The sequence below is a fragment of the Bos mutus genome, chromosome 9 (genome assembly GCF_027580195.1).
Source record: "Bos mutus isolate GX-2022 chromosome 9, NWIPB_WYAK_1.1, whole genome shotgun sequence".
Classification (NCBI taxonomy): Eukaryota; Metazoa; Chordata; class Mammalia; order Artiodactyla; family Bovidae; genus Bos; species Bos mutus.
The window spans coordinates 95,706,837-95,734,119 of NC_091625.1; the positions used below are offsets into that span (position 1 = coordinate 95,706,837).

Consider the following 27,283-nt stretch of genomic DNA (forward strand, 5'->3'; position numbering starts at 1 on the left):
AGCAGCAGCAGAGGGTAGAATAAGCCATGGAACATGAACCATGTTAAGAAAAATTATATTGTTTATTATTGCTCACCACTCATGACAAGATACTTTCTGAAACAAACGAAACAAGACAAAAAGAACTCAGGAGGCTCGCCTTCCCCTGGTTTTTGAGTTAGCAAGGTGCCCCCAGAGCAGCAAACAGAGGTACAATCTCCATCTCCCAGACAATAGCTCCCAGGTTTCGCCTCGAGATTTCAAGGAGCGGTCGAACCAAGCGTCCACTTCCAGACGGAAGAGCGGGCATCGATTTCTAAATTATCAAAACCTAGAGCAGCGACGGTTGGCGACGTCTAGACTGACCGCATTCGCCGCCTAAGGCCGTCCTCAGGAGAGTTGCACCTGGCCCGCCAGCGCGCGGAAGCATCACCGCTGGGCGCTGCACCAAAGGGCAGCCAATCACGCACCGCCTTCGCCCAGATTCCTCCGCCGGAGGCCGCGCCGCAGCCGCAGGTGGCCCGGCGAGCGCGTCCACCCAGCGCCGCCAATCGCGACCCCCGCCGCCCGTCCCGTGATGCCCCGCGGCTGACCTGCGACCTCGCGGCTCGCCTTTCCCTGAGGCCAGCTCTTCTCCCCGCCCCCTCACACCCCCCCCCCACCGGCGAGCTTGCTAGGGCTCTAGCGGCCGCGAGGCGTGCTGCCGGGAGCAGCTCCTCCCTGAGCGACCGCGGGCCTCCTGGCAGGCGCCTTCCCTTAGGCTCTCCTTCTCGCGGCGGGGCCCGGCGGGCGGGTAGCCGCGACCGCGTCCGGGAGGCACTACCCGTCGGTGAGTGGGCCGGGCGCGAACTCCGCGGGGCGGGGAAGCGGGCGGGCGCCGGCGGCGGCGCGGGGCGGGGCGGCGGGAGGAGCGGGAAGGGGGTGGGGCGTCGGGGCCTCGCTTCCTCCCTCAGCGCCATTTTGTGGCAGCGAGACCCGCAAATAAAGGGGAGCGCCGGGGTTGCGGCGCGGAGGAGGAGCGCGGGGGCCGGCGGCGGCGGCGCGGTCGGGCGGCCTGGGCGGCGAGAGGACAGCGCGGGGTCGGCCTATGTGACTGGGCGGGCGCCGGCGCGGCCTCCGTCTGGAGAGGTAGGTGCGGGCCGCCGCCGGCCGCAGCGGAGGCGAGGACCTCCGAGTCCCCAGGCGGCTGAGGTGCGGCCGCCCGGCCCCGGAAGGGGCCAGCTGAGCGCAGGAGGCGGACTCGGGATTCCCGGGCCCCCCGGCCTCCCGTTAGCCCCCGCCGTCTGCCCGCTGACAGGGACGACACTTCCGCCGTCTCGAGGCCATTTTACCTCGGTTCTCAGGGAGCCGGGGGCGAGGTGGGCGCTCCCGCGGGACCGGCAACGCCGGGAGGCCGTCCCCTCGGAGCGCGCGTCCCGTCCCGTCAGCGCCTCGGCGTCGCGGGCTCCCCCACCTCCCTCGGCAGGATCGTCAGGAGTGGCGGCGCCGATGAGCCGAGGGGAGGAAAGCCGCGTCCGTGGAGCACGTTTCACATCGCGCAGTAGCTTCCTACTGCAGCTGCGTTGTCTTGTAGACTTCCATTTTTAAATGAGTGCATGCCTTCTAAAAAAAAAATAGTGAATTCGAGGGTTTCGTGAAATTTTAAAATCTCGCCTTGGATCCCTGTAAACCGTATTTCTCTAGTCAGTGGGGAACACGTAGTGGAAAAATGTCCACGTTTGTTTTGATGAAGTTGGATATTTGATCCCAAAGGACTAGGTTAAAATCCGGAATAACCGTGTTCATAAGGGAAGAAATGATCCTTTTCCCGAGATTAGAGGAAGGTAGAAAAATATTTCCACGAGAATGTTATGGTCCTGAGTTCACCTAGTTTTCTATTTCAGAATTTAGTTCCATCACTGAGGAGGATAAGTTGAAGTCACAGGTCTGTCACCACAAATTCTACCGGGTTTTTTTTTTTTTTGAAATATGGTTGGTTTACACTGTTGTGTTTCAGGTGTATAGCAGAGTGATTATCTAGAGTGTTTTACTTAAAAATTTTGACCATTATGTTTTGTATAACATAAACACTTTTGTATAACATAAACATATTGTAGCCATTCAAAACCCCGTTTTAAAAAAAAAAAAAACTATCGTGAAAATCTTTTCAAGATGTCTAAGTGTTACACATTTACATATGTCATTTAGTATCATCTGATTAGGCAAGTTGGGGAAAGATATTGGGGCTTGTGATAAGGATGAGGTTAAATTTCAGTGATTTGTTTCGCTGTATTCCTACAATTCTTTCAGATCTTACATTATCTTAAGTAGTTAGTTATAGCTAAGTGATCAGTGTTTTCACTTCCCAGTAGCAGAACTTAGGCAAACTACCTAAATTTCTAAGTCCCAACTGACAAAAGTAATGATAATCAAGTGTATCCCAGACACAGCTATTTTTTTGACTTAACTCATCTAACTTAGAACTTCACCTGTTTGAATTTTGAGTATTTGTCAGAAATGAGAGAAATACAGAAAATTCATAGCCTTGTGGCATGGAGACGAGAGTTGTAATAATTATATTTGTCCAGTCCGTTACAGCACTCAGAGTCCCTTACATTCATCTAAGTATGTATATATGTAATACACAGTTCCCCTGAAAATACTGTTTATTTTAGAGGTCTTGATCATTTTCATACAATAGAACATTATCTTGCCCTTGAAAAAAATTTTTCTTAAAAATTTTCTGTTGGATCCTTTAGCAAAACAAGACCTAGACAGTACTTGGCTTTATTTTTGTTTTTATTAATTATCTCCCACTATTTTGCCTCTAAAAGTCCTGTCTGACTCTTCTGCTACCCGGTGGGCTGTAACTCACCAGGCTTCTCTGATCGAGGAGTTTCCCAAGCAAGAATACTGGAGTGGCTTGCCATTTTCTTCTCCAGGGGATCTTCCTGACCCAGGGGTTGAACCCATGTCTCCAGCGTTGCAGGTAGATGAGCCACCTGGGGCTTAAATATATTCTAGTACTAAGCTTACTGGAACAAAACTTCTCAATATTCCTCTAACACTATATCCCATTAGATATAAAGGTGGTGCATCAGGCTAGAACTCCGTGCTATAAAGAAATGGTCTTAACTCTTGAAAATGTAGTTGGTGGAATTTAATTTTTCCTAAGTGCACGTTAAAATTCTCTTATGCTAATATTAGTATTTTATTTGAATTATATTTGTTTGTAAAGTATATGGTATTTAGAGCATTGAGATTTGTAGCACTTTGTGAGGCAGGAAATTGGCATCCTCTTTGCTGATTTAGAGGCTGCAATCTAAAGAAAATACCTTGCTCAATATCACATGACTGATTATTACGAAGTTAAGAAAAGCTGGTCTTCCGATTCCTAGCTAGTACCCTTTCTGCTGTTGTGCCTTGATTAGTACAGTGTCAGATTATTAGTTTCTTGCATTTAGTTACAATTAGTTTCAGCAAGGTACTGGTTTGTTACTGAAGTTGTGTCATCTGGTACATGCCAAGTCGCTCCAGTCTTGTCTGACTTCTTGCGACCCTATGAACTGCAGCCTGCCAGGCTCCTCTATCCATGGGATTCTCCAGGCAAGAATACTGGAGTGGGTTGCCATGCCCTCCTCCAGGGGATCTTCCTGACCCAGGGATGGAACCTGTGTCTCTTATGTCTACCTGCATTGGCAGGCGGGTTCTTTACCACTAGCGCCACCTTGGAAGCCCACACCATCTGGTACTATTTTATTAAGTGAAGTGAAAGTTGCTCAGTTGTGTCTGACTCTTTGCAGCCTCAGACTATACAGTCGGTAGAATTCTCCAGGCCAGAATACTGGAGTGGGTAGCCTTTCCCTTCTCCAGGGGATCTTCCCAACTCACAGATTGAACTCAGGTATCCCGCATTGCAGGCGGATTCTTTACCAGGTGAGCTACAAGGGAAGCCCAAGAATACTGGAGTGGATAGCTCCTCTCTTCTCCAGTGGATCTTCCTGACACGGAATTTCATGACTTAGGATCATAATGCTAAAAGCCTGGGAAGCCCTGGAATATAGGATGCTAGGCACCTAACCAACCAGAACTGAACTTAACATCATAATGTCGTTTCTCAGTGTAAAGGCATCAAGAGTACAAGGTACTTTTGACATTCTAAACTTGAGCTATATTATCTGTGTTATCCACATGGATAACAAACCTTTACATAAAACTTGAAACCATGTTTCAGCCAGTCTTTTTCAACTTGCTAAGGGCAGCTAAATTGGTCCGTTTTTAATTTTTTTCTGTTTTGCTTTTCTGCATTGTCCAGTTTGCAAAGCTTGATCATTATTAAGGATGGAGGAATGGAAGAATTACCTGTCCTCATTGGTACCAACTTTTAAGAAGCACTAAATTTGGGATCCTCAAGCCTGAGTTTTTAAATTAATAGCTGTTTTAATCTGAGCCGATTACCTAGTGATTCATAGCTTTAGGTATATATTCATTTTTTTTTTCCCTTCAAGATTCAACCCCAAATAATATTTCCAGTCATTCTGTTTTTCTGATAGATTGTTCTGAGAACCTGGTATATCCATTGTCTTTATGAATCTAGAATTTAGGTGGTTATTGTGCTTGTCACTTGTGCTAAAAAAAGTACCTTGGGGAGTAATAAGTGTTATAGCACATGTAATATGAAAGTTGTAATTGAGAATCATGTTCTGTTTGGATTAAATAGTTGAATGTTGATTCTTTTAAATTTTAAGCCTGTTTCTAATTTGCCTTTTGTCACACTGTCCATTTAACTATTGTGGTATATCATAGAATCTCAAGCCAAGATTGACTTTTCACCAGCTAAAGATAAGGAAGCAATTTCTTACGAAATGCTGATGTTTTGATTTCCCAAGTCGTATATTCCGTAATATGTGAAATGATAGGTGATTGAGAGTCAACATATAAAACACAAACATACGTACAAAACCTGTATTTATCCCTGACTTACATTACAAATTTAGACATTTATTTTTATAAAGAAAATCTAGATATCCTTTAAACAATGTGTAATTAAATTCTACCTAGTGTCAGACTTTTTAAAAAGGAACATAAGCTAGTGTTAGAAGTGTAAATTACTGTTTAGAATTCTAAAAATCAGAGATACCAAGTAGGGGCTGCAGTAGGGCTTAGAAACAGGAGCGTGTTATGATCTTATCCTTGTCAATTTTCTCCTCAGAATCTTTAAAGAGTGATTGAGTCTTTTTTGTGGTGATTTTTCTCTCTCCAGTGGGAAGAAGGAAACTAACAAAGTGCTTACTTTGTGTCAGTTACTATACTAAAGATTAATGTATGTCCTCAAAAATAGCACAGTAATTCTGAGCTTTGGCAGTGGTAATCCTTTTTGAGATGGGGAAAGTGAGGCTCAGAGGTTCTGCTGTTTTTTGTTTTCAAAGTTTACACCCTCTTCAAAAAAGGGGAGTTACTAGAACTTTCTTCATGTGTTTACCAATCCTTTAAATATCCTTTAAAAAACAGATTAGCTTATTTGTTGCTAATTAAGCTCATGGTTTTAAGAAAAGAATGAACAAATAAACCTGGGGGAAGTGTCAAATTGTACAAGTATATACTAGTTTATTAAACTGTAATTTATATTGAATATCATCCATGAAACTTTGTTTTACAACCAAAATTCTGAGTAGCTAGGGTGCCTAGTAACCAGATAGGTAAACTCCCTATCCGTAGTGGTAAATTTAGCTGTTTTCAAGCTGTTAGTCATAGAACTCAAAGTACGTGTTATATTGAGTTTATTCTCAGAATTTTACAGTATGGTCATCTTGGGTAATTTGGGGGGGAAATTAGGTTGTCTTATTTAGTTCACTCTTACAATTTAAATAGTAAATGAAGCTGATTCATTTGTTCATATTTTCATTTACCATATATTTGAGTGCATACTATGTATTGAGATATCAGCAGTGAATGAAACAGTTCTTTCATGGAACTTATTCTATCCCTGGGGTAGACAGATAAGTATACAAAATGTCAGCTTGTGATAAGAGTTGAGAAGAAAAATAAATCCGGATATGAGGGGATAGCAAGGGATTGGTATGCACAATTTTTTGGTTTTTGTCTTTTATTGGAGTATAGTTGATTTACAATGCTGTGTTAGTTTCTGCTGTACAGCAAAAAGGATCAGTTATACATATACCACTTTTTTTTTAATGCTTTTCCCATGTAGGTTATTACAGAGTATTGCGTTGAGTTCCCTGTCCTATATGGTAGGTTCTTAACTGTTACCTGTTTTATATATAGTAATGTGTATATTACTATATATACAGAAGAGGGACAAATAAATAAGTACACATTTATATACTGTTGTTTTTTTTCAGTCCCTAAGTCGTGTCCAACTCTTTGCGACTCCATGAACTGCAGCATGCCAGGCTTCCCTGTCCTTCACTATCTCCCTGAGTTTGTTCAAACTCATGTCCATTGAATCTGTGATGCCATCCAACCATTTCATCCTCTTTCTCTCCCTTCTCCTCTTGCCCTCAATCTTTCCCAGCATCAGGGTCATTTCCAGTGAGGCAGCTTTTCGCATCAGGTGGCCAAACTGTTGGAGCTTCAGCATCAGTCCTTCCTATGAATATTCAGTTAATTTCTTTTAGGATTGACTGGTTTGATCTCCTTGTTGTCCAAGGGACTCTCAAGAGTCTTCTCCAGCTCCACAGTTCGAAAGCATCAGTTCATCAGTGCTCAACCTTAAAGTTCAGTCCAGTCACTCAGTCATGTCTGACTCTTTGCGACTCTATGGACTGCAGTACGCCAGGCTTTCCTGTCCATCACCAACTCCCGGAGCTTACTCAAACTCATGCCCGTTGAGTTGGTGATGCCATCCAACCATCTCATCCTCTGTCATCCCCTTCTCCTCCCGCCTTCAGTCTTTCCCAGCATCAGAGTCTTTTCCAATGAGTCAGTTCTTCGTATCAGGTGGCAAAAGTATTGGAGTTTCAGCTTCAGCATCAGTCCTTCCAATGAATATTCAGGACTGATGTCCTTTAGGATGGACTGGGTTTATCTCTTTGCAGCCCAAGGGACTCTCAAGAGTTTTCTCCAATACCACAGTTCAAAAGCATCAATTCTTCGGTGCTCAGCTTTCTTTTGGAGAAGGAAATGGCAGCCCACTCCAGTGTTATTGCCTGGAGAATCCCAGGGACGGGGGAGCCTGGTGAGCTGCCGTCTATGGGGTCATACAGAGTCGGACATGACTGAAGTGACTTAGCAGCAGTAGCAGCTTTCTTTATGGTCCAACTCTCAGATCTATACATGACTACTGGAAAAACCATAGCTTTGACTGTATACTAGTGACGTTCAAATGGCACAAATTTTTTTTTTTTAATTTTTAAATTAAATGTGTTACTGATATTTACCTACTGTCTGCTGCTGCTGCGTCACTTCAGTCGTGTCCGGCTCTAGCGACCCCATGGACTGCAGCCTACCAGGCTCCTCTGTCCATGGGATTTTCTAGGCAAAATTACTGGAGTGGGGTGCCATTGCCTTCTCCGAACCTACTATCTAGCTCTGGACAAATGGGGAGTTCCAAGGAAATGTTAAACTTGACATGTGGATTCCAAGAGGTTGCAGTCTAGTAAATGTACATTAAAGTCAGGCCTCTGGAGTTAAACACAGTGAGGGTTTATTTCTCAGATGATTAGATTTATTAGAAGCATGTTAGGATAGTCACTAAACAGCTATCTATAACTTGCAACAGAGGCTATAAACTGGGTGATAAGGGGCCTAAAGTAGGCAGGGGTCAGTTTAAAGAGAAAAAATACTGATTTTTAAAAAGTAGAAATACAACCGTGTCTTCATAGGTATTAGTTGGTCAGAGAGACTTGATCAGCTACATCAGCTCAGAAGCAAATGATACATACTCAGGTTTTTGTTCATTACATCCAATGACAAGATCATCAAAGAGGGAAGAATTAAACCAGTTAATTGATGGCATAATCAATATATAGTTTTTTTTTTTTTCTCTAAAATGTACTGATTTCTTCAACTCAGTGTACTGAGTTGAAGATCAGGGTTCTGAAAATCAGGGTTTAATGACAGTATGATTAAAATATTTGATGTTTGAGTTGGGATTGTATGTAATATAAAAAATGGTATTAAAGATCATCTTCTTTTGAGGAATCTCAAATATTCACTAAAAGTCAAGTAGCTTTTAAAACTCAGTTTTATACTCTAGATTCTTTGGTTATTTTTTATTGAGGTACTGACATGTGACATGTTGTTGACATACATTATTTTCAGGTGTACAGCATAATGATTTGATATTTATATACATTGCAAGAGAAGCACTCATAAATCTAGTTACCATCCATCACCATGCATAGTTACAAAATTTTTTTCTTGTGATGAAGCCTTTCAGGTTGACTCTTTTAGCAGCTTTCAAATATATAATATCATGTTACTAACTATAGTCACTGTGCTGTACATCACATCTCTATAACTTGCTTACTTCTCTTTGGTTAGCTTTTTAATAGTTAACAGAGTTTGTAATAAGTATGGGTAAGTAAAATAAACTAAAAGTTTACGATATAAGGGGACATTTATGACTTTACTATTACTAGAAGGGATATCTAGGAATAACAAGCTAATTTTGAGATTCAAATTATTCTGTGATATGAAGTTAAATAATGTCGGTAATGTAGGAATATTTTTATTAAGATGTAAATACCTTCATTCCTGCATTGTATAGTGGTGAATTATGACAGTGATAAACTTGACCTTACTGTAACAGTATTAATTCTGTAAAAGGCAAGGCTTATCGATTGGTATTACCCTTCTGTATCCTTTTAACAAGATGCCTGGGATACTGCCTGAGGCCAGTATCTGACTTCAGCACAGATCTGTCCTTTCTGCTGCGAGATGTCTTTCACAGGGCAGTTGTAAGAATGCATTGAAAAATTGCATTTCTTTCAATCCTTTGTGGGAACATTACAAAGAATGATCAACTTTTTTATGAGAGAATTCTTTAAAAAAAAACAAAACCTAATGACAGTAATAATGTAAGATGTTAACCAAGGAGAACCTGGGTGCACAGTATACGGGAACCCTGTAATACCTTTGTAACTTTTCTGTAAATCTAAAACTAGTCTAAAAGATGTGTTTTAATTAAAATAACCTAATGATTTGGTCATAACTGAGTTCAGTAATAAATTCTTTTGCAAAAGCCAGTATATTTTGTTTCTACCTTAACTGGAAGAAAATCAGGTGACATTCTTGTCTTTATTCCTTTTCTAGGATTCAAGATGACCAACGAAGAACCTCTTCCCAAAAAGGTTTGCTTTCTCAGCAGTTTTTAAGCACTTTATTTGAATAATAGAGTGGAAGGGACTGTCCATATTGTTTGCTTGTTTTCCCGCTTGCTATCAGTTATATAGCATTGTGGGTATATAATGTGTGAGACATCGTATCTATATGTAATGTAGATTAAGAACATTTTCAGCCTTTGGAAAACTTGTAGTATCCCCATGATCTACTTGTAACCTTTATCATATGACTGTTCCCAGCTACGTAGCTACAAATAATGTCAAAGTAGGAAAGTATTTTACAAGATCCTCTAAGTTACTTATTTTCTTTTTCTTCCTAACTTAAATCCCTTTGGTTTTAATGCAAAACCACTTTTATATTTAAAAAAAACAAACAAATAGCTAAATTCTACCTTTTCCAGTTAAGTTTTATTTTCTAGTCTCACTTTCCTTGTTTTATTTTCCTGTGTTAATTCAGTTTAGGCACTGTGACACACACACAAAAGAGGTTACAAAGGAATAACATTTTCTAAGAGGAATTTATAATGCAGTTGGGAAAGCGGGAATATGTGCTTACTAACCAGTGAGTATTTAAGTGAACCATTTATTGGATAGTAAACATGGAAATTTTTATCCTAGAAAGTCAAGTGCTTTAATAATCTGAGAGTTACTGGGTGCTTTCAGTTAGGCTTAGTAATATATTCTGATGCTACAGTGATTTTCCCTCTTTTGTTTCTGATAGTAACACTTACATTGTGGCAAATGCTATAATTTGAACCATTTTTATGAATAAAAATGTTTTAATAAGGGAAATTAATAAGAATTTTATATTAGGATAGGTTCTTGAGCTTTATAGTCTTCTTTGCTTAGAGAAAACAATATTTCTCAATTTACAAAGCAGTTTCATCTTATTAGAATATTCTCATCTTTAAAAACTTTATTTTGAAATAATAGTAAGCGGCAAAGACATGTACAGGGAGGTTTTGTGTACTCTTCACCAAGCCTCCTTCGATGTTAACATCCTGTGTAACAGTATCAAAACCAGCAGCTTGACCACTGGTACAGTCCACATGCTCAGATTTCACAAGTTACATGCACATTCTGTGTGTGTGTAGTTCTGTGCAAGTTTATCACTTGTAACTTAATGTAAATATCAGCGCAACCAAAACAGTTACCTGAACCATCACCACAAGCCTCTCGATGCCACTCCTTTCTTTATAGCCACATCCATCCTCTCCCACTCTATCCTCAACTCCTGGCAACCACTAATCATTTCTTCATTTACGTAATTATGCTACTTCACAGATGTTGTATACTTGAAATAATGCTGTATTAAGGGTCCTTTTCATTTTCTCACAGCATCATTTCCTTGCGCTTTCTCCATGTTGTATATGCTGGTGGTCTGTTTCTTTTTATTGCTCAATCGTACTTCGTGGTATCATAGCCTACCATTTACCTGTTGAAGGACATTTGGGTGGTTTCCAGTTTCTGGCTATTACAAATAAGGCTGCTGTTAACGTTTTTATACAAGTTTCTGTGTGAAAATAAATTTTCATTTCTTTGGGATATGTGCTTAAGAGTATAAATGTTGGGTTGTATGGAACATCCATTTTTAGTTTTAAAAGAAACCACCAAATTACCTCCAGAGCAGCTGTATCATTTTACATTCTCAGCAGCAATGTATGAATGCTGTTTCTCTGCATCTTCACTCCATATTTGGTATTGCCACTATTTTTTTATTTACTTGTTTTAAAACTTTTGGAAAGAGCACTTAGTTTATATCTTAATTCTCTTCGTAGGTTCGACTGAGTGAAACAGACTTCAAAGTTATGGCACGAGATGAATTAATTCTAAGGTAAAATATTCTTTTATGAAAAATATAAAAATCTTTCTATAGAACATTATGTTGTGATTTTATACCATAGTGTTTATATCAAATACTGTTTCGTTTTTAATGTTAACACATCTTCAGATCATTTAATATACTTTTTTCTATGGCCTGTTTCTTCGTTGTAAAAACATTGGGGAAAGCATAACACTTTAAAGAACTAAAGCACTAGCTTGGGTAACTTCCAGACTGACAAGTAACCTAAATTTTTTTCTTGTAGAGGCATGTGTTCAGAACTCTTAACTAGAGAAGCATTTGTACTTCATGTATATAACTTGGTATGGGGAAAGACACTGCTCTCAGAAAGCTTTCAGTTTAACAAATGAATAGACTTGTTTTGATGTTTTTGGGTTTTTTTCCCTTTTCCATGTAACACGTGGAAAAGTTGTAGCCTTCAAGGATATTCTTCTCATGAAAGAAATATATTATTTACTGATGAAGTGAAGTTAATCTGTCTTGTGACTGTGACTTTAGTCACCATTATATCCTTCATTTTCTAATCTGCAAGTTTAAAGAGTTGGATTTAATTACTTTTAAAGATGACATCCAGCTCTGAATTTCTGTGGTTGTCTTATAAATGTCTTACTAAAGCAGACTGTCAAGTACAGCATTATGTTACTCATTTTTTAAATGTAAGAAATCAGAAAACGGGATCACACATGTTTTGTGTTTTATAACTTAAATGTATTCTTTCTGCATTTTATCACTGTTGTAAGTTTTTTATGAAATAACTTTTAGATAAAAATTAATGCTTTTCAGAGCAGCCTGCAAGATTATTGAACTTTTTCCTCTAGAAATTTCAGGGAATTTTTACTTGCTGAACTGAGTAAATTTAACAGGTTGGAAGTGGGGGGAGAGTAAAGGTGGTTTGGGCTCAGTGGTAGAAAATCTGCCTGCCAGTGTTGGAGGTACGGGTTCGATCCCCAGGCCGGGAACATCTCCCAGAGGAGGAAATGGCAACCTACTCTAGTATTTTTTCCTGGGAAATCCCATGCACAGAGGAGCCTGGCAGCCTACAGTCTATGGGGTTGCAAAGAGTCAGACGCAACTTAGTGACTGTGCACACACGCATGCGAAATAGGGAGACACAGATGATGTGCTCCCTTGTTTGTTAAGAGTCTGTGCTCGTTCTCCTTAGCTCCTGTATTGTGGACATGCTCTTTATCTTTCTTTGCCATCGTCTCATGCATAGGATAGTTTTCCTATTGCATAACTTTATATTCCTGCATATAAAATTTAAATACTTAGCATTTTAGATTACTCTTGCTATTTTTTGCTGATGTAGATGCTCGTGATACACTACTCGTGTGTTGATGTTCTCTTTCTGTTTCTGGTATGGTTATGACTTTTAAGTAGGTTTTTTTTCTATCTTCTTGATAAGGATGTTTGCGGTTGAGCTTTTGTATTTGTCTTTTCTTCTAAAATCTTACTTTTAGAAAGGAGAAAAGAAACATCTTTTTTCATCCCGAAACGTTGAATAAACTCCTCTTTGGTCTCCTGTTAGGTCTAACTGAAGAGCAGCTTGAAAACATATTTCTTCAGTAAGCAAGGTAGCAGACAGCTTACCGTCCAGAGCAGTTGCTTAAACATAAGACTGGGGAAACTTTGTTATCTGCAATAGTTGCCTAGAGCAACTAGTGTGTGTGTGTATATATATGTGTGTGCGCGCACGCTCAGTTGTATCCAACCCCATAGATTTGTAGTCCGCCAGGCTCCTCTGTCCATGGGATTATCCTGGCAAGAATACTGGATGGGTTGCCATTTCTTTCTCCAGAAGATCTTCAGATCTTCCTGACTCAGGGATTGAACTTGAAACTCCTGCATTTGCAGGTGGATTCTTTACCACTGAGCTACCTGGGAAGCCCTGAGAGGTTTTTTTTTTTTTTTTTTATGGCTGCACTGGGTCTTCGTTGCTTCATGCAGGCTTTCTCTAGTTGAAGAGCCTGGGGGCTACTCTGTTTTGGTGCACAGGCTTCTCATTGCAGTGTCTTCTCTCATGTGGAGCACGGGCTCTAGGCGAGTGCAGCACGCGGGTTCTAGAGCATGAGCTCAGTAGTTGCGGCCCATGGGCTTAGTTGCTCCAGGGTGGTGGGATCTTCATGGATCAGGGATCAAATTTGTGTCCCGTGCATTGGTAGGCAGATTCTTACCCACTGTGCCACCAAGGAAGTCCTAAAGCCTATATATTGAGGGTAGAGGAATGTAATAAAGATCCAGATAGCGTATGGCATTTATGCAAGTTGTTTCTGCCAATTAGATATGCTTTTGAAAAATAGTATGTTCTGTTTTTTATACTGTACAAAAAGGACAGACCCCCTTTTTTATTACTTTGTCAGAAAGCACATACTACTTTCACATAAGAGCTGAGATCACCTTCAGTCCCTTAGAATTCGGCACATTTTAAAAATGCCTTTGTTTGAGGTGGACAGCATATCTGAAAAGTGGTGGTGAGCTTTTCACTCACCTTTTACAATCCAGGCATCATGCTGAACGTCAGTGATAACGCTGTCCTGTATGGTGTGTGATCTGACTCATGGGAACGCCTCTTGTTGTATACTCAGCAGAGAACACTTTTCTCTGTACTTCCATTTATCTAACGCCTATAAGTTCAAGAAGGAATAATTTTAAAGTGACTAATTTATTACGGCTTATTATGGGTTAAACTAGATTTATAATTATCGTAAAACAATAAGAGTGTGTGCATGTACACTCATTCATGTCTGACTCTTTGCAGCCCCATGGACTGTAGTCTGCCAGGCTTCTCTGTCCATGAGATTTTCCAGGCAAAAATACTGAAGTGGGGTGCCATTTCCCACGGCAAGGGATCTTCCTGACCCAGGGATTGAACTGGAGTCTCTTGTGTCTCCTACATTGACAGGCAGATTCTTTACACTGGTGCCACCTGGGAAGAAGCCCCTGTTAAAATGGGAGCGACGTTAAAATCCACACAGTGGAATTCTTAGTATTTAAAGTTAATGGATGTGATTTCTAGTATATTTAGTAAAAGCAGTTTAAACATAACTAACGTGGCTTTATTTTTGTATTAGGTGGAAACAGTATGAAGCCTATGTGCAAGCTTTGGAGGGCAAGTACACAGATCTCAACTGTAAGTTAGAGTTTTAGCTTCCTAAGGACTATGTGAATATTTCCTTTTAGATTGTTGTTATAAGCACAGGATAGTTCGTTTTACTAAGTAATTTTTATTCTAGAATTTTATTAAGGACCTATGTCCAGGCACTGCATTTGATGCTAGGAAGTATAAAGATGAAGGAGACATGATCTCTCTTTTAGAAGAGTTCACGTCATTGGAGAAGACTGACATACAGTAATCTTAACAGTAACATGACTTCAAACTGAACAACAGGGTTCTGAGAGTGCACAGATAGGGAAATTCACAGCTACTTGAAACTTCCTTGATGTAGCCCTTCCACAGAAATACTTGAAGTGAAACATGAGTTATTACTCTAGCAGGGGGAAATGTAGAAGCAACTGGTATTAAATTTATGATAGCTTAAATTGTAACAGTAGGAGATAGCTGTGTATTTATGGATTTTTCCAAAATCTACTGAAAATAATAAAGTTTATAATTTTAGACCATTTTAGTCTTTATCACTTTTCACTGAGTTTTAGAGTAACATATTATTTGCGAGTGTAAAAACCAGTACAGTTTCCCAAGTTCAGAAAGATTAATATTTTAAGATCTCAATTGTATAATTATGGTATAACCCATAAAAGTTGTGAATAGTGTTGTTTAATGTCTGAGTCACGTCTGATTCTTTTGCGACTCCATGGACTGTAGCCCTCCAGGCTCCTTCTATCAGTGAGATTTCCCAGGCAAGAATACCAGAGTGGGTTGCCATTTCCTACTCCAGGAGATCTTCCCAACCCAGGGATCGAACCCACATCACCTGCATTGGCAGGTGGATTCTTTACCAGTGAGCCACCAGGGAAACCCTTGTGAAAGCTTAAAGTAATAATTAGCTGTGCAGTTATGGGCATGTTTATATTGATGAGGTTAAACAATACTATATAGGATTTTGTGAATACTTTGTAGTAGAAACAAATGCAAATAATGGAATTTCCTGTCTTTTTTGGGAACAGATGAGACTATAACAGCATAATTCCATCTAGCATTAAGTGGTTGTGGACCAGTTTAACACCACTAACTCTTGAAAAAGCACTCATGATCAAGAATGAAGTTTGTTGTCATAAAAGTTTAATTTAGGATAGAAACTAAAGACTTCAATTTTTGTACCATGGTTTTTATTATCCTTGACAAAGGGAGTCAGAACTTTAATTTGGTTAATTCAGTTTGATCTTTAAATTATGTTTCATGATGTTTTGGGATTTTTTTCCTTTTAATCATCAGCTAATGATGTAACTGGCTTAAGGGAATCTGAAGAAAAACTAAAGCAGCAGCAGCAAGAATCTGCACGCAGGGAAAACATTCTTGTAATGCGACTAGCAACCAAGGAGCAAGAAATGCAAGAGTGTACTGTAAGTGTTTCAGATGTTTTAACCTTTATGAGGGTTTGGGTTTTGGTTCACATTATTTTGTGTGTTAACTCACATTAAGTTAATTTTATATAATTAATACTAATTATACATGTACATTTTGTTAAGGTAGATATGTTTTGAGCTTCAGTGTGCTAAATGTAAAATTCTGATACATAATTTCTCATCATTGGATTTAAAGTAATTTTTTGTGGCCAAGAAGTCAGAAGTTTAAGTTATTCTCTGAAATCTCTGTAATTTATGAGAATTAATGTATTGGTTCATGTATTTTTTTTTTTTTTTTTTGGTTCATATATCTTTAAGTAACATAATACCTGAGGGTATAAGCACCATTTACTCATTTTACTTGGCAAGCTTTCTTGTTAATTTCTCCTTTGCTGTCTTTATGTCTTTCTACAGAAAACTAAGTATCAACTTCTACTGGGTCTCCTTTTAATTGTTAACACCTTTCATTTGTACTGTTTGCCATGTCTACATATATCTGAAATCTATTGACATATTTGATCCTTTAACCCTGGTTGAATTTAGACTCAGTTTTGTCTTCAACAGCCTTAGCCCTTGTTTTAGTGTTTTTATATGTAAGTTACATAAGATAGAGGCAGCTCTTTCCCTGTTGTTTTTATTACTTTTGGTTTTTTTTTTTTCTTTTCATTTTTGAGCCATGCCACGCAGCTTGTGGAATCAGACTTCCCTGATAGCTCAGTTGCTAAAAAATGTGCCTGCAGTGCAGGAGTCCCCGGTTTGGTTCCTGGGTCGGGAAGATCCCTTGGAGAAGGGATGGGCTACCCACTCCAGTATTCTTGGGCTTCCCTGGTGGCTCAGCTGGTAAAGAATCCGCCTGCAATGTGGGACACCTGGGTTCAATTCCTGGGTTGGGGAGATCCCCTGGAGAAGAGAAAGGCTACCCACTCCAATATTCTGGCTGGAAGAAGTCCATGGACTGTATAGTCCATGGGGTCACAAAGAGTCGGACACAACTGAGTGACTTTCACTTTCAACCAGGGACTGAACCCAGGCCCCTGTGGTGAAAACGTTGAGTCCTAACCTCTGTGCCACAAAGAAATTCCCTGTTGTTTCTAATCTTAAAAGCTGCAGTTTTCGTGAATAATTTTGTGTAATATCCATTTGATAGTTATTAAAATCTAATGCATAAGCCAGTATTCTGGTCATTGGAGGTTAATAATCTATGGGACACACTTCTATTTCTTTTCCTTCTCTCACCAATAAAATGTTCTTTAGGATTTAATCACGGTCTTTATTCTTCCTGTGTCCACATTTGCACAAGTCTTCAGTCCTTTCTTCACTTTTTCAAAATGACTTCTTTACCTGTTACTTTGCTAAAGAAAAGGGTAGCCTCTTATTGTCTGTATATTCTCAGCGCTCCTTTTGTTTCTACCAGTTACTTTCCACCTTCACTGCCACTACATTTTTTTCTGTAAGGTCATTGTATTAAGAAAATTCTCTTTCTCATCACTTTTATGTCTTCACTTTCCCCAACTTTGGCTTTTGGCATTCCTTCTTTTGACTTTTTTTTTTAACTTGGGTACTTGGTTCAAAGAAGTCTTAACAACATTCTTAGTATAATGGGTTTTGTTTTGTTTTCTGTAACACCCCTCCAATTTTTTTCCTCTTGGGATTTTCATATCTAATGGTATGAGTAGTACTACTGAAGTGCCAAGTCCCAAAATGAGTTAATTCTTTTTGTGATACTTCGGATTCTAGGTTCAACCCTTCACTCACTAATAGTTTTAGGTTTCCCTGTTGACACAGCACTGTACTAGATGCTAACACATGCAAAGGATGGCTCTTACCTTCCAAATGCAGGCACCTGGTAGGTAGTGTGAGTGGATGGTGCCAATGATAGTGTCTCACAAAACCAGTGTGTCTTGATTTCTGCCTCTTGAGTCCTCCCTACTCTTGACATCCTGGTCCGGGCACTTCTTAACCACTTAACTTGGACAGTATGTGCTGTTGACTCACCTCAGCGATTCTACAGCCATCCCATATACACTGGCAGTTTTGATCATTTTATTCCTAATCTAAGCCTTGGTGCTGCCTCTTCACCCTTCGGTCATCTCAACCTAGATTTAAGATTTTTTTTCCAAGTAGAACCTAACTTACCAGCCACATTTTTTTTTTTAATAGCTCTTCTCTGCACATCTCAGCTGAAGCACTTAACTGATCTTTCAGTTAGAACACAGTGAGGTTTTGCAGAAAGGGCAGCAGGAGCAAAAATCACAAGGAAATGGCAAGCTTATAGTAGTAGATGAGGGCATTTCATTTTGTAAACTTTTAAAATTCCTTAAGCTAAAAGAAAGAAAATTAGTTCTGTTTTCTTGGTGAAGTAGTAATTAAGTATAGCTTGATCCTCTTAGTATATTTGTATCTTTTACTAAATTCATGTTAGACATTAATAGCTGTTTTAGAAATATTATTTTTAATCCTATTTAAGGTTTAGAATGGAGTAGGATCTTGAACCTGATCTACTTTGGGTGTGAAGAAAGTGATGCATTTAATGCTAATCAACTGTATTTCCTATTTTAAAACTGTGCTGACAGTACAACCAGAGTTGAAATTGAAGGTTTCATATATAAGTAGAGGGATTTGGTATGGTGGGAAAAGCCTTAGACTGGAAGTCAGGAAGCTTGAGAATAAGAATTCTAGTTCCAGTACTGGCATTGAACTAACTGTGTCCTTGAACAAATGGCTTCTTTAATCTCTCAAAACTAAGCAGTTTGGACCAGGTCAGTCACCTTTCAGCTTTACAGTGCTGTGATTCAAATCTGCTTGGAGGGAAAAAAGTGAATATGTGCTTAATTTTGGGTTAAGGTGCTATTTTTAAAGCTGTAATGCCAGTTCATGTAAATATGTAAGTACTATGTATTTTTATTTAGAAATGCAAATATGTTTTAAGTTGTAATCTTGTACCTGGTGTAATGTTAGGGAACAGTTTCCCAAAAGCACAGATTTGTATGAGTAAATCACTATACTCTTAAATAATTAATATTTTAAACTTTGCCTTTTTTTTTTCCCTCATTGGGCATCAGCATTTTTAATAAACACAGCAACTTTTTTTTGTTTGTTTTTTTGTACTGTTTCGATTGCCAACATGTAGTTTCCTTATATTTAAAGTTTCCATATATGGAATGCAGTCAAATGCTGTTTTTTTTCCTACGTGGATAACCTTAGTTTTGTGAGTGTTCTTTTTTGTGGGTTTTTTTGTTTTGTTTTGGAGTTTTTTTGCTGCAAGGCTTGTGGTATCTTAACTTCCCTGACCAGGTATTGAAATCAAGCCCTAGCAGTGAGAGCAACTGAGTCCTAACCACTAGATTGCTAGGGAATTCCTAAATAGTTGTTCTTAATTTGTACTTTTTTTAGAGGATTTTAAGATAGAAGGGAGAGGGGCTTAATAAGCAAGTTGGTAAACCAGTGAACAGAAAGGGATTTTATCTCCTCATCTTAGGTATGTTTCCTTTGATTTGGTAGTAATGGGGTTTTTTTGCTTTGCGCAGACTCAGATCCAGTACCTCAAGCAAGTCCAGCAGCCTAGCGTTGCACAACTGAGATCAGCAATGGTGGACCCAGCGATCAACTTGTTATTCCTAAAAATGAAAAGTGAACTGGAACAGACTAAAGACAAACTGGAACAAGCCCAAAATGAACTGAGTGCCTGGAAGTTTACGCCTGATAGGTAAACAAATCATACTCCCCAGTCAAGACTTCCCTGACAGTCCCACTGCGAGAAAGCTGTGGTGGGACAGCCACGTACTCGTTTCCACACCAAGACTCAGACTTTTTGAGCCAAAAAGCCACATTCTTATACTATCCAGCTTGTAAAGGTTAATGTAAAACTTACCAGATGAACCTTGTGTTTCAGCTTTTTTCTCTTCCCCCTCCCCTTGCTTCAGAGGCCTGATGGCGTCGGACTATTCCGAAGAAGTGGCCACCTCCGAAAAATTCCCCTTCTAGAACATGTAGACACTTGAGAAATGTTTCTGTTTGAAGAAAATAGAGGGAGAAACAGAAGTCTTAAGTCTGTGGCACACTGTGTCTTCAGACAGTTTGGAGGAATGAAAACCTAGAGATTTAAAACCATGAATTGAACATGTAAAATTCCAGTAAATGTAAAGATGGAATATGCATCGCTCTTAACCTTGAGCATAGTGACTTAGAGACACTGTATATCAGTTTTGCCAATAAGACCGTGGACTTCGTGATTGTTGTTGAACTTCTGGGTCACACTCAAATGAGGTGAATTTTGCCTTTAAAGGGTTTATTTGCTAAGAACCAACTTAATAGTCATGAGTGAATCAAATAATAGATGTCAGTACAAGTAGTTCATCTATTTAACCATTTCGTTTGGGGCTCTATATTACTTGATTGAGCCTTAAATCTGTGGTTTTACTCAATGATTTGTTCTTTGAATGGTTGCTAATACTGTAGATAATCTTACCGAGGACTGTACAAACATGAAGGTGTGGTGTCAAACTTCAGGTTTTAAACTGTTTGAAGCGTTATAAACATTCATTTCACAACTAGATTGTATAAGGATATTGGCTGTGATGAGACTCACTGCGTTATTTTTTTTCAGTAGTGAAATTTATTAAATCCCCATCCATTCAACAGGCACATGTTGAAAGAGCATTGTCGTTGGTGTTAATGGGGGAATGTGTTCCTTCATTGTATTTGGGCCTTTTGTATTGCACTCTTGATATTAAATTAAATGTGCCTTGAAATAGTTGTTTTTTTTTTTTTTTTAAGTTCAAGGATTACTATGATGATTTTGTTGTACTTTTAACATTTTGATTGGGGGGGCGCTGTGGAGAGCAGATTGATTTCGAAAAAATTGTTGGTGTGCTCTTCAAAGTGAAGGAAAAGGCTCTGTGTCTCATTTTTTGAAGACCTACTTTTTTCCAGCTGGTATCATAAAAAAACAAAGAGACTTGACACTTGTTGCTTTTTGACACCTTGTCCCAGGATATTGCAGTAGAAATTAATGTGGGACAGCTTTACAGGGTGCCTGCCAGAAGATTGGGGACAGAATATATCGGAACTGTGGGCTGGCCTAAGTGAGACATTTTATGAATTGAAAAAAAAGTATAGTGATCATTTCTAGCAAATTCATTTGCTCATTAGATAAATGAGGCATTATTTTCTTCATGCTTCCATCCAATCCTGGAGGTGAATTTTTTCGTCAGATCATTCTATAAGTCACCAATGCGAATTTTCACTTGGTGATAATGGAGTCTAAGATGAGTGGAAGATAAAATGTTCCAGATTGTCCCAACGTTTAAGTGCAGTTTTAACAAGGGTGACTTAAGTTCTCTCTTAATCATTCCAATCAATTGTAAGTATCTTGTATGTCTGTACTTGAGGGAACTGATTGTGGGGCAGAGGGCGGGTTGAAGAAGTGGTTTGTGTGACTTCACAGCAAGAAATCCGCTTCTAAGATTCTCACTGTGGGGGTTGGAGGGTAAGTAACCACATCTGTTTGAAATTAGCTTATTGTACCCGAATTAAGGCTTTTGTATATATTTTATGTCATTAAAGAATATAGTAGAAATGGGCTACGTATTTTCAGTAGGTCAAGAGATAATTAATTCATAAAAGGTATTATGTACTCAAATTTAGCCAAGCATTTTTCTTTTGCCACTTAAGTAACAGTCACGTTGAGATGGGGTTTTTTCTTATTGTTAAAAAACGTTTAATTAATAAGATAACACATGCTCATGTATAAGATTGAAACAGCATAAAGAAAAGTAGAGGTGTAAAATAAGTTTTACTCCTGGGTGACCTTCCCCTTGCCCTTTCTATTCCCCAGGAATAGTGACCATTTTTAAATTTCTTGGGTATCAAGATAATTTGTATGCATATACAGTAATTATATGTGTATTGGTTTTAAACAAATGCGGACATGCATATGTACATATAGATGATTTGTAGCATGACTTTCCCCAGGCCCCCTTTATCCTTGGACTTTTTTTCCATTTTTTAGTATATTTAGGTTACTTACCATTTTTAATGGTTGTATAATATTTTCATTGTATTACTTTATTTTAACCACCTATAAAGGGAATTTTGTAAAAAGTGAACTATAAGCTAGAGTTCATTGGGTGGTATAACTACATCATTAATTTGAAACAAACAGTGCTCAGTCAATACTCTGTCTGCAATAATTCAAATAGAATGGGTTGTGTGGGTTTTGTTTTTCACTTTTTCATTGTTTAAATTTTGAGAGAGAATGATCCCCTGAATTATGTTGTCCACTTTAGTTAAAATATTTCAATCATGTGACAGTGTGTATACTTTAGAATAGTTACAGGGAGATGTTGCAGAGTTTTGACAGTTTTCAGTTTGCATTTATAAACAGTTAGTTGTGTGTGTACACCTTCAGAATACCCTCATCCCTTCCCCTTGATAACAAAGCAATGTACAGTATCCGTTCCTTCTCTTAAATTATTTTCTACTTTTTTCTTTGTGAGTTATTTGATTTTTAGCAATGGGTTAGAATATTTTTTAATTAAAAAAAAAATTACTCCAGAGCCAGGTTTCTTGAAATTGGATTCTTACCATTTTTTGTGATACAATGAACACAACACAAATTTTACACAACATAGTAAAGTGGCATAAAATTACAGAATGTTTAAAGAAAACATTCAGTGCAGATTTGTTTTAATCATTTTAGAAGTGATAGGATTATTTTTAGAACATTTATTAAAAGGCGTGACTTCATAAATGAAATATTTTTGCGTTAGAATTTGGTACTTTCTATGAGGTTAAGTCAGGTCACAAATTGCTCTATTGATTTTACAATTGTTTGTATTTAAAAATTTGATACAAAAGAATTCTCAGGTTGGTAAACTGATGTTTTCACAAGAAAGCGGAGTTGGGGGAAGCATAGGCAGTGAAATGGAAGGAAAGCCTCTGTCTCTGATGATAGTGCCTGTTTCTTAATTCCTCGTTTGGTTTCTCTTATTCAGTAGAGGCTAAAGTCTGAGGATGCTAATAGGAAATACGGGAAATCTGGAGCTGTAATGGCAACAAACAGATATCAGCTGATAAAGTTGCCATGTTGTGAGAGAACCCTTCCCACGTGCTAACTCGTTTTCATGTGAGGCTTCTTTGTGCAATAGTAAGCCAGGTTTTGGGCCTCCCTGGTGGCTCAGTGGTAAAGAATCCCCTGCCAATGCAAGAGATGCGGATTCAGTCCCTGGATGGGGAGGATCCCCTGAAGAAGGAAATGGCAGCCCACTCCAGCTTTCTTGCCTGGAAAATCCCATGGACAGAGGAGCCTGCTGGGCTACAGTCCATGGGGTCACAAGAGAGTCAGATACGGCTTACTGACTAAACACCACCACCAGCAACCACCAGGTTTTATTTCAGATTTGTGTAAGGAAAATATATCACAAACTTTCACTTGAATCACATTGGGTTAAAACATGTGCTATTGATAAAAGAAATCTTGCATCACAAACCCCAATAACAGTGTCTCAGTAAAACTTGAGTGCTTTTCTTAGTGTCAGCAAGAGTTCTGATTTAAGCATACAATTGTGATGTTACCTTAGAGACTTGGAAAGGGACAGTTTGATATTCTTACCATAAAGTTGAGAATGATCTTACTGATGAAAAATTTTTTTGCTGACACTATTCTTTTAATGGGCTTTGATTTGCCCTATATATTACTTCACAATACATCATCTTATTAGTAATATATAGAGGATGAACCTTGATTGATTTTTGCAATTGCTGTATATATGCATGTAGAAAGTATGGCATTCCTAATTTGGCAGATACTCACATATTTGCATTATTTGTGCTGCTGCTGCTGCTGCTGCTAAGTCGCCTCAGTCACGTCCAACTCTGTGTGACCCCAGAGACGGCAATCCACCAGGCTCCCCAGTCCCTGGGATTCTCCAGGCAAGAACACTGGAGTGGGTTGCCATTTCCTTCTCCAATGCATGAAAGTGAAAAGTGAAAGTGAAGTCGCTCAGTCGTGCCCGACTCTTAGCAACCCCATGGACTGCAGCCCACCAGGCTCCTCCACCCATGGGATTTTCCGGGCAAGAGTACTGGAGTGGGGTGCCATTGCCTTCTCCGATTATTTATGCTAAATAACCCCAATCTTATTTTTGTGTCCTAAGGATAATCTTTTCAACATGAATAAAATTTCACCATATATTAGTATTAAAATTTCAAAAACTTATATCCCAGTTTAAGACAGCTCAAATATATATATACATATATATCATATAAAGTTAATTGAGGGATTGATAAATAGAAATAGTCTTGAGTCTTAAAAACAATTTTTGAACAGGCCTCACTTAATGCAATAAACGTTCTTGTGGGAACTGCCTATTAACAGGCATCCTTATAAACACTGGTCTAGCAAGAATTTATTCTCATTTGTATATTTATAGGTACTGATTTTATATATTAGGTAGAAGTTTACATTTGTGGTTGATGTTGCATTTACCCTTTCAAGAACTTTTCTGTTTCATAAAGCTAAGTACCTTAGAGTTTTATTAATATTGATATATTTGAAATGTGTGTCAAATAACTGGCCTGTTTGTATTTCAAATTATAATTTGGGATAAAAGTAGATTTCAGAATCAATTATAATGTAATAGAAAGTAGCCACTTAGGTATTTTTTCTTCAGGTTTTATCTTTGCTGCTGTATTGGCAAAATACTGAAATGTACAAGATGGATGTGTCCGGAAAAGAAGATGGTAATTGTAGGCAGGCGTCTACTGTGACATAGAGTTATATTCTGTATGTGTTATATCTGTTGCTGTAATAATTTCAAACAAAGAAGGTTGTCAAGAATTTGTCTTCATTTTGTGATGAATGGCTCTTTCCTTTGCAGCCAAACAGGCAAAAAGTTAATGGCGAAGTGTCGAATGCTTATCCAGGAGAATCAAGAGCTTGGAAGGCAGCTGTCCCAGGGACGTATTGCACAACTTGAAGCAGAGTTGGCTTTACAGAAGAAATATAGTGAGGAGCTTAAAAGCAGTCAGGATGGTAAGGGGTTTTTTGAAAAGTTTGGTTAACTTTGCACTGGCTTTAAAATACTGCCAGGCATGAGTATTATAGATTAGAGTCTTTATATGCTAATCTCTACCAATGGTTCTATGAAGTTATAAGTGAAATATTTCCAGTTGAGTCAACAAACAAAGCCATTTAATTTAGTGGTTTCCCCCTCCCCCCCAGTTGTTTGTTGTGCAAATTTCATAAGTTTTTGTTTTTTTAGGGGTGGGGTTTTTTTAGGGGAGGGCTTTTGTATTAATAAGGCATTCTGTAGCTATATAAATTTATATTCAGTGCTTAAAAGGATATATTCAGTGCTTAATATCTTCACTTAACCGATTTCTCTAAGTGTAGATCTTGGAAATATTTGGCCATGTCCAGGGATCTAAAAATATGTAATTGATTGTGGAAGAATTCCCTAGTGGTCCAGTGGTGTGGAGTCAGTGCTTTCAGCTCCTGGGCCAGGTTCCATCCCTGGTCAAGTCACTCAAGTTCCTGCAAGCTGCGAGGCATGGCCAAAAATAAGAAATAAATACAGAGTTTCTGTTTAGTGAATAAGATGTAATATTTATTTGCCCAAAGAAATGGAACTTGTCAGCCACCATGCTGGTCTAGTACAGCTGCATGCATGCTCTTTCTCCTTTGTGAAGAAAATTAGTAAGAAAAACACCCAGTCTCTCTCAAAATTAAATTAATTGCAACTTTGCAGGTAATTGCAAAGAAGGTCAGTAGTCAATATCTTTAAAATTGCCTCTTCAAAGTGGTGGTTTTTAGCTCTTACTATTTGTAAATACACTAAATAGGAGTCTTTTTGTATAATAGTGAAGGAACTCCCTCACCCCAAGACCTTTTTAGAACTTCATAGATAACTGTATTTTCATCAATTTCAAGAGTTATTTTTTCTGAATTTTGTTCTTGAATGTAGAATAATCTTTGCTGACAGCATAGGCTTCTTTGGAGTGTTGGAATCAAGGGCTTCCCCAGGGACTACACCTGCTGTGGAGCTGAACATGGGCTAGGCGGGTGTGGAGTAAGGGGCCAGGCGTGTGGGCCCATAGGCAGGCAAACGTGGAACAGATTTTGTGGGCTGTAACCAGTTTTATGTGGCCAGATAGTTTGGATCGTTGTAAATTTGGTTGCTTTTATATATTCAGGCTTTTGCTTTCTCTCACAAATAAACTTGTTGTTGAATGGCTATTTTAAAATTCTAAGCAAAACCTTAAAATATTCTTTCGTGATTTTAGAATTGTATTTGTTTACTTAAACATTTATTGACTGCCTAGCTTTGTGCAGGCACTAAGAAGTATTTTTAATTATATTGTAAGAGATATTAAAGTAGGTTTGGCTCTCCTTTGCACAGAACTGAATGACTTCATCATTCAACTTGACGAAGAAGTAGAGGGTATGCAGAGTACCATTCTAGTTCTTCAGCAACAACTGAAGGAGACGCGCCAGCAGTTGGCTCAGTACCAACAGCAGCAATCTCAAGCCGCAGGCCCGAGTACCAGCAGGACTACATCTTCGGAGCCTGTAGGACAGGCAGAGGCCACAGGTAAAGACTGCAGTCGTCTGGCCAACGGACCAAGTAATGGCAGTTCCTCCCGGCAGAGGACGTCTGGGTCTGGATTTCACAGGGAGGGGGACACAGCCGAAGATGACTTTCCTTCTTCTCCAGGGAATGGGAATAAGGCCTCCAGCAGCTCGGAGGAGAGAACTGGCAGAGGAGGTAGTAGTTACGTAAACCAACTCAGTGCGGGGTATGAAAGTGTAGACTCTCCCACGGGCAGTGAAAACTCTCTCACACACCACTCAAATGACACAGACTCCAGTCATGACCCGCAAGAGGAGAAACCCGTGAGTGGGAAAGGTAACCGAACTGCGGCCTCCCGCCACGTTCAGAATGGCTTGGACTCAAGTGTAAATGTACAGGGTTCAGTTTTGTAAAAAAACAAAAAAATTTCCAGCAAATTTTTATACAGTGTCATTTAATTTGGAAGAGGATACTGTCCAGTTAATTAATGCATACTTTTGTCACAATTTGCCTTTTTTGTGGGTGGTTTTTTTTTTTCCTTTTTTCTTTGCTTCAATACCTCTGCCACTTTGGAAATTGTAACAGTTAATTACTTTGAATGTTGCTAAAAGGACATTTTGTGTAGGGTCAGGTTATTTTTATATGAGTTAATGTGAAGTTGTAAATGGAACTTTTTGCTTAAAGTATAACACAGTGATGTCTGTGTGAATCTGTGTCTACCCTAGAACCTGTGCTGTGTGAGGGCATTCTTACTCATGCTGTTACTATGCTTATGCACCATTCAGACTTGTCAGAGTAGATGTGGGTTTATGACTGCCAAGTTTGCCCAGTACAGTAGTTTTATCACTAAAAGTTGGACTTGTTGAAGGAGTCCTATAGTAGTTTCAGTGTTAGATACAGTTTTTCCCACCATACATCTGTGCATTTTCTCTTTAGGTGATTGAATGTTTAAGAAATTTGTGTGCATAGTTACTCAGTTTTTATGAATTGTTGTATCCTGTTAATGCATATTGCTCTGTGACTCCAGTATATCTTACCTGTACTGACCAAACTTAAATAAAGATTTTTATTGTAACTCCTTA

General features: G+C 38.9%; 1 protein-coding gene across 3 annotated transcripts; it reads left to right on the top strand.

The window, feature by feature from the left end:
• Positions 1-656: 656 nt before the first annotated feature.
• Positions 657-27,283, top strand: WTAP (WT1 associated protein). Of its 3 annotated transcripts, XM_070376977.1 has the most exons (9): positions 915-1,107; positions 2,793-2,947; positions 9,235-9,272; positions 11,042-11,097; positions 14,178-14,236; positions 15,500-15,627; positions 19,158-19,336; positions 24,510-24,664; positions 26,031-27,283. In XM_070376977.1, exons 3-9 carry the CDS (start codon positions 9,243-9,245, stop codon positions 26,612-26,614), a joined length of 1,191 nt encoding a protein of 396 aa, XP_070233078.1. In that variant the 5' UTR covers positions 915-1,107; positions 2,793-2,947; positions 9,235-9,242; the 3' UTR covers positions 26,615-27,283. The 3 variants fall into 3 exon arrangements, with proteins under 3 accessions (XP_070233077.1, XP_070233078.1, XP_070233076.1); XM_070376976.1 differs by lacking the exons at positions 915-1,107; positions 2,793-2,947 and adding an exon at positions 657-808; XM_070376975.1 differs by lacking the exon at positions 2,793-2,947.

What these genes read in the sequence shown, in the direction of transcription:
- WTAP (XM_070376976.1), top strand. Translation starts at nt 9,243, where the DNA reads ATGACCAACGAAGAACCTCTTCCCAAAAAG. An exon ending in CAAGTACACAGATCTCAACT is followed by an intron (nt 14,237 to 15,499) that starts GTAAGTTAGAGT and finishes TTTAATCATCAG; the next exon opens with CTAATGATGTAACTGGCTTA. An exon ending in TGGAAGTTTACGCCTGATAG is followed by an intron (nt 19,337 to 24,509) that starts GTAAACAAATCA and finishes TTTCCTTTGCAG; the next exon opens with CCAAACAGGCAAAAAGTTAA.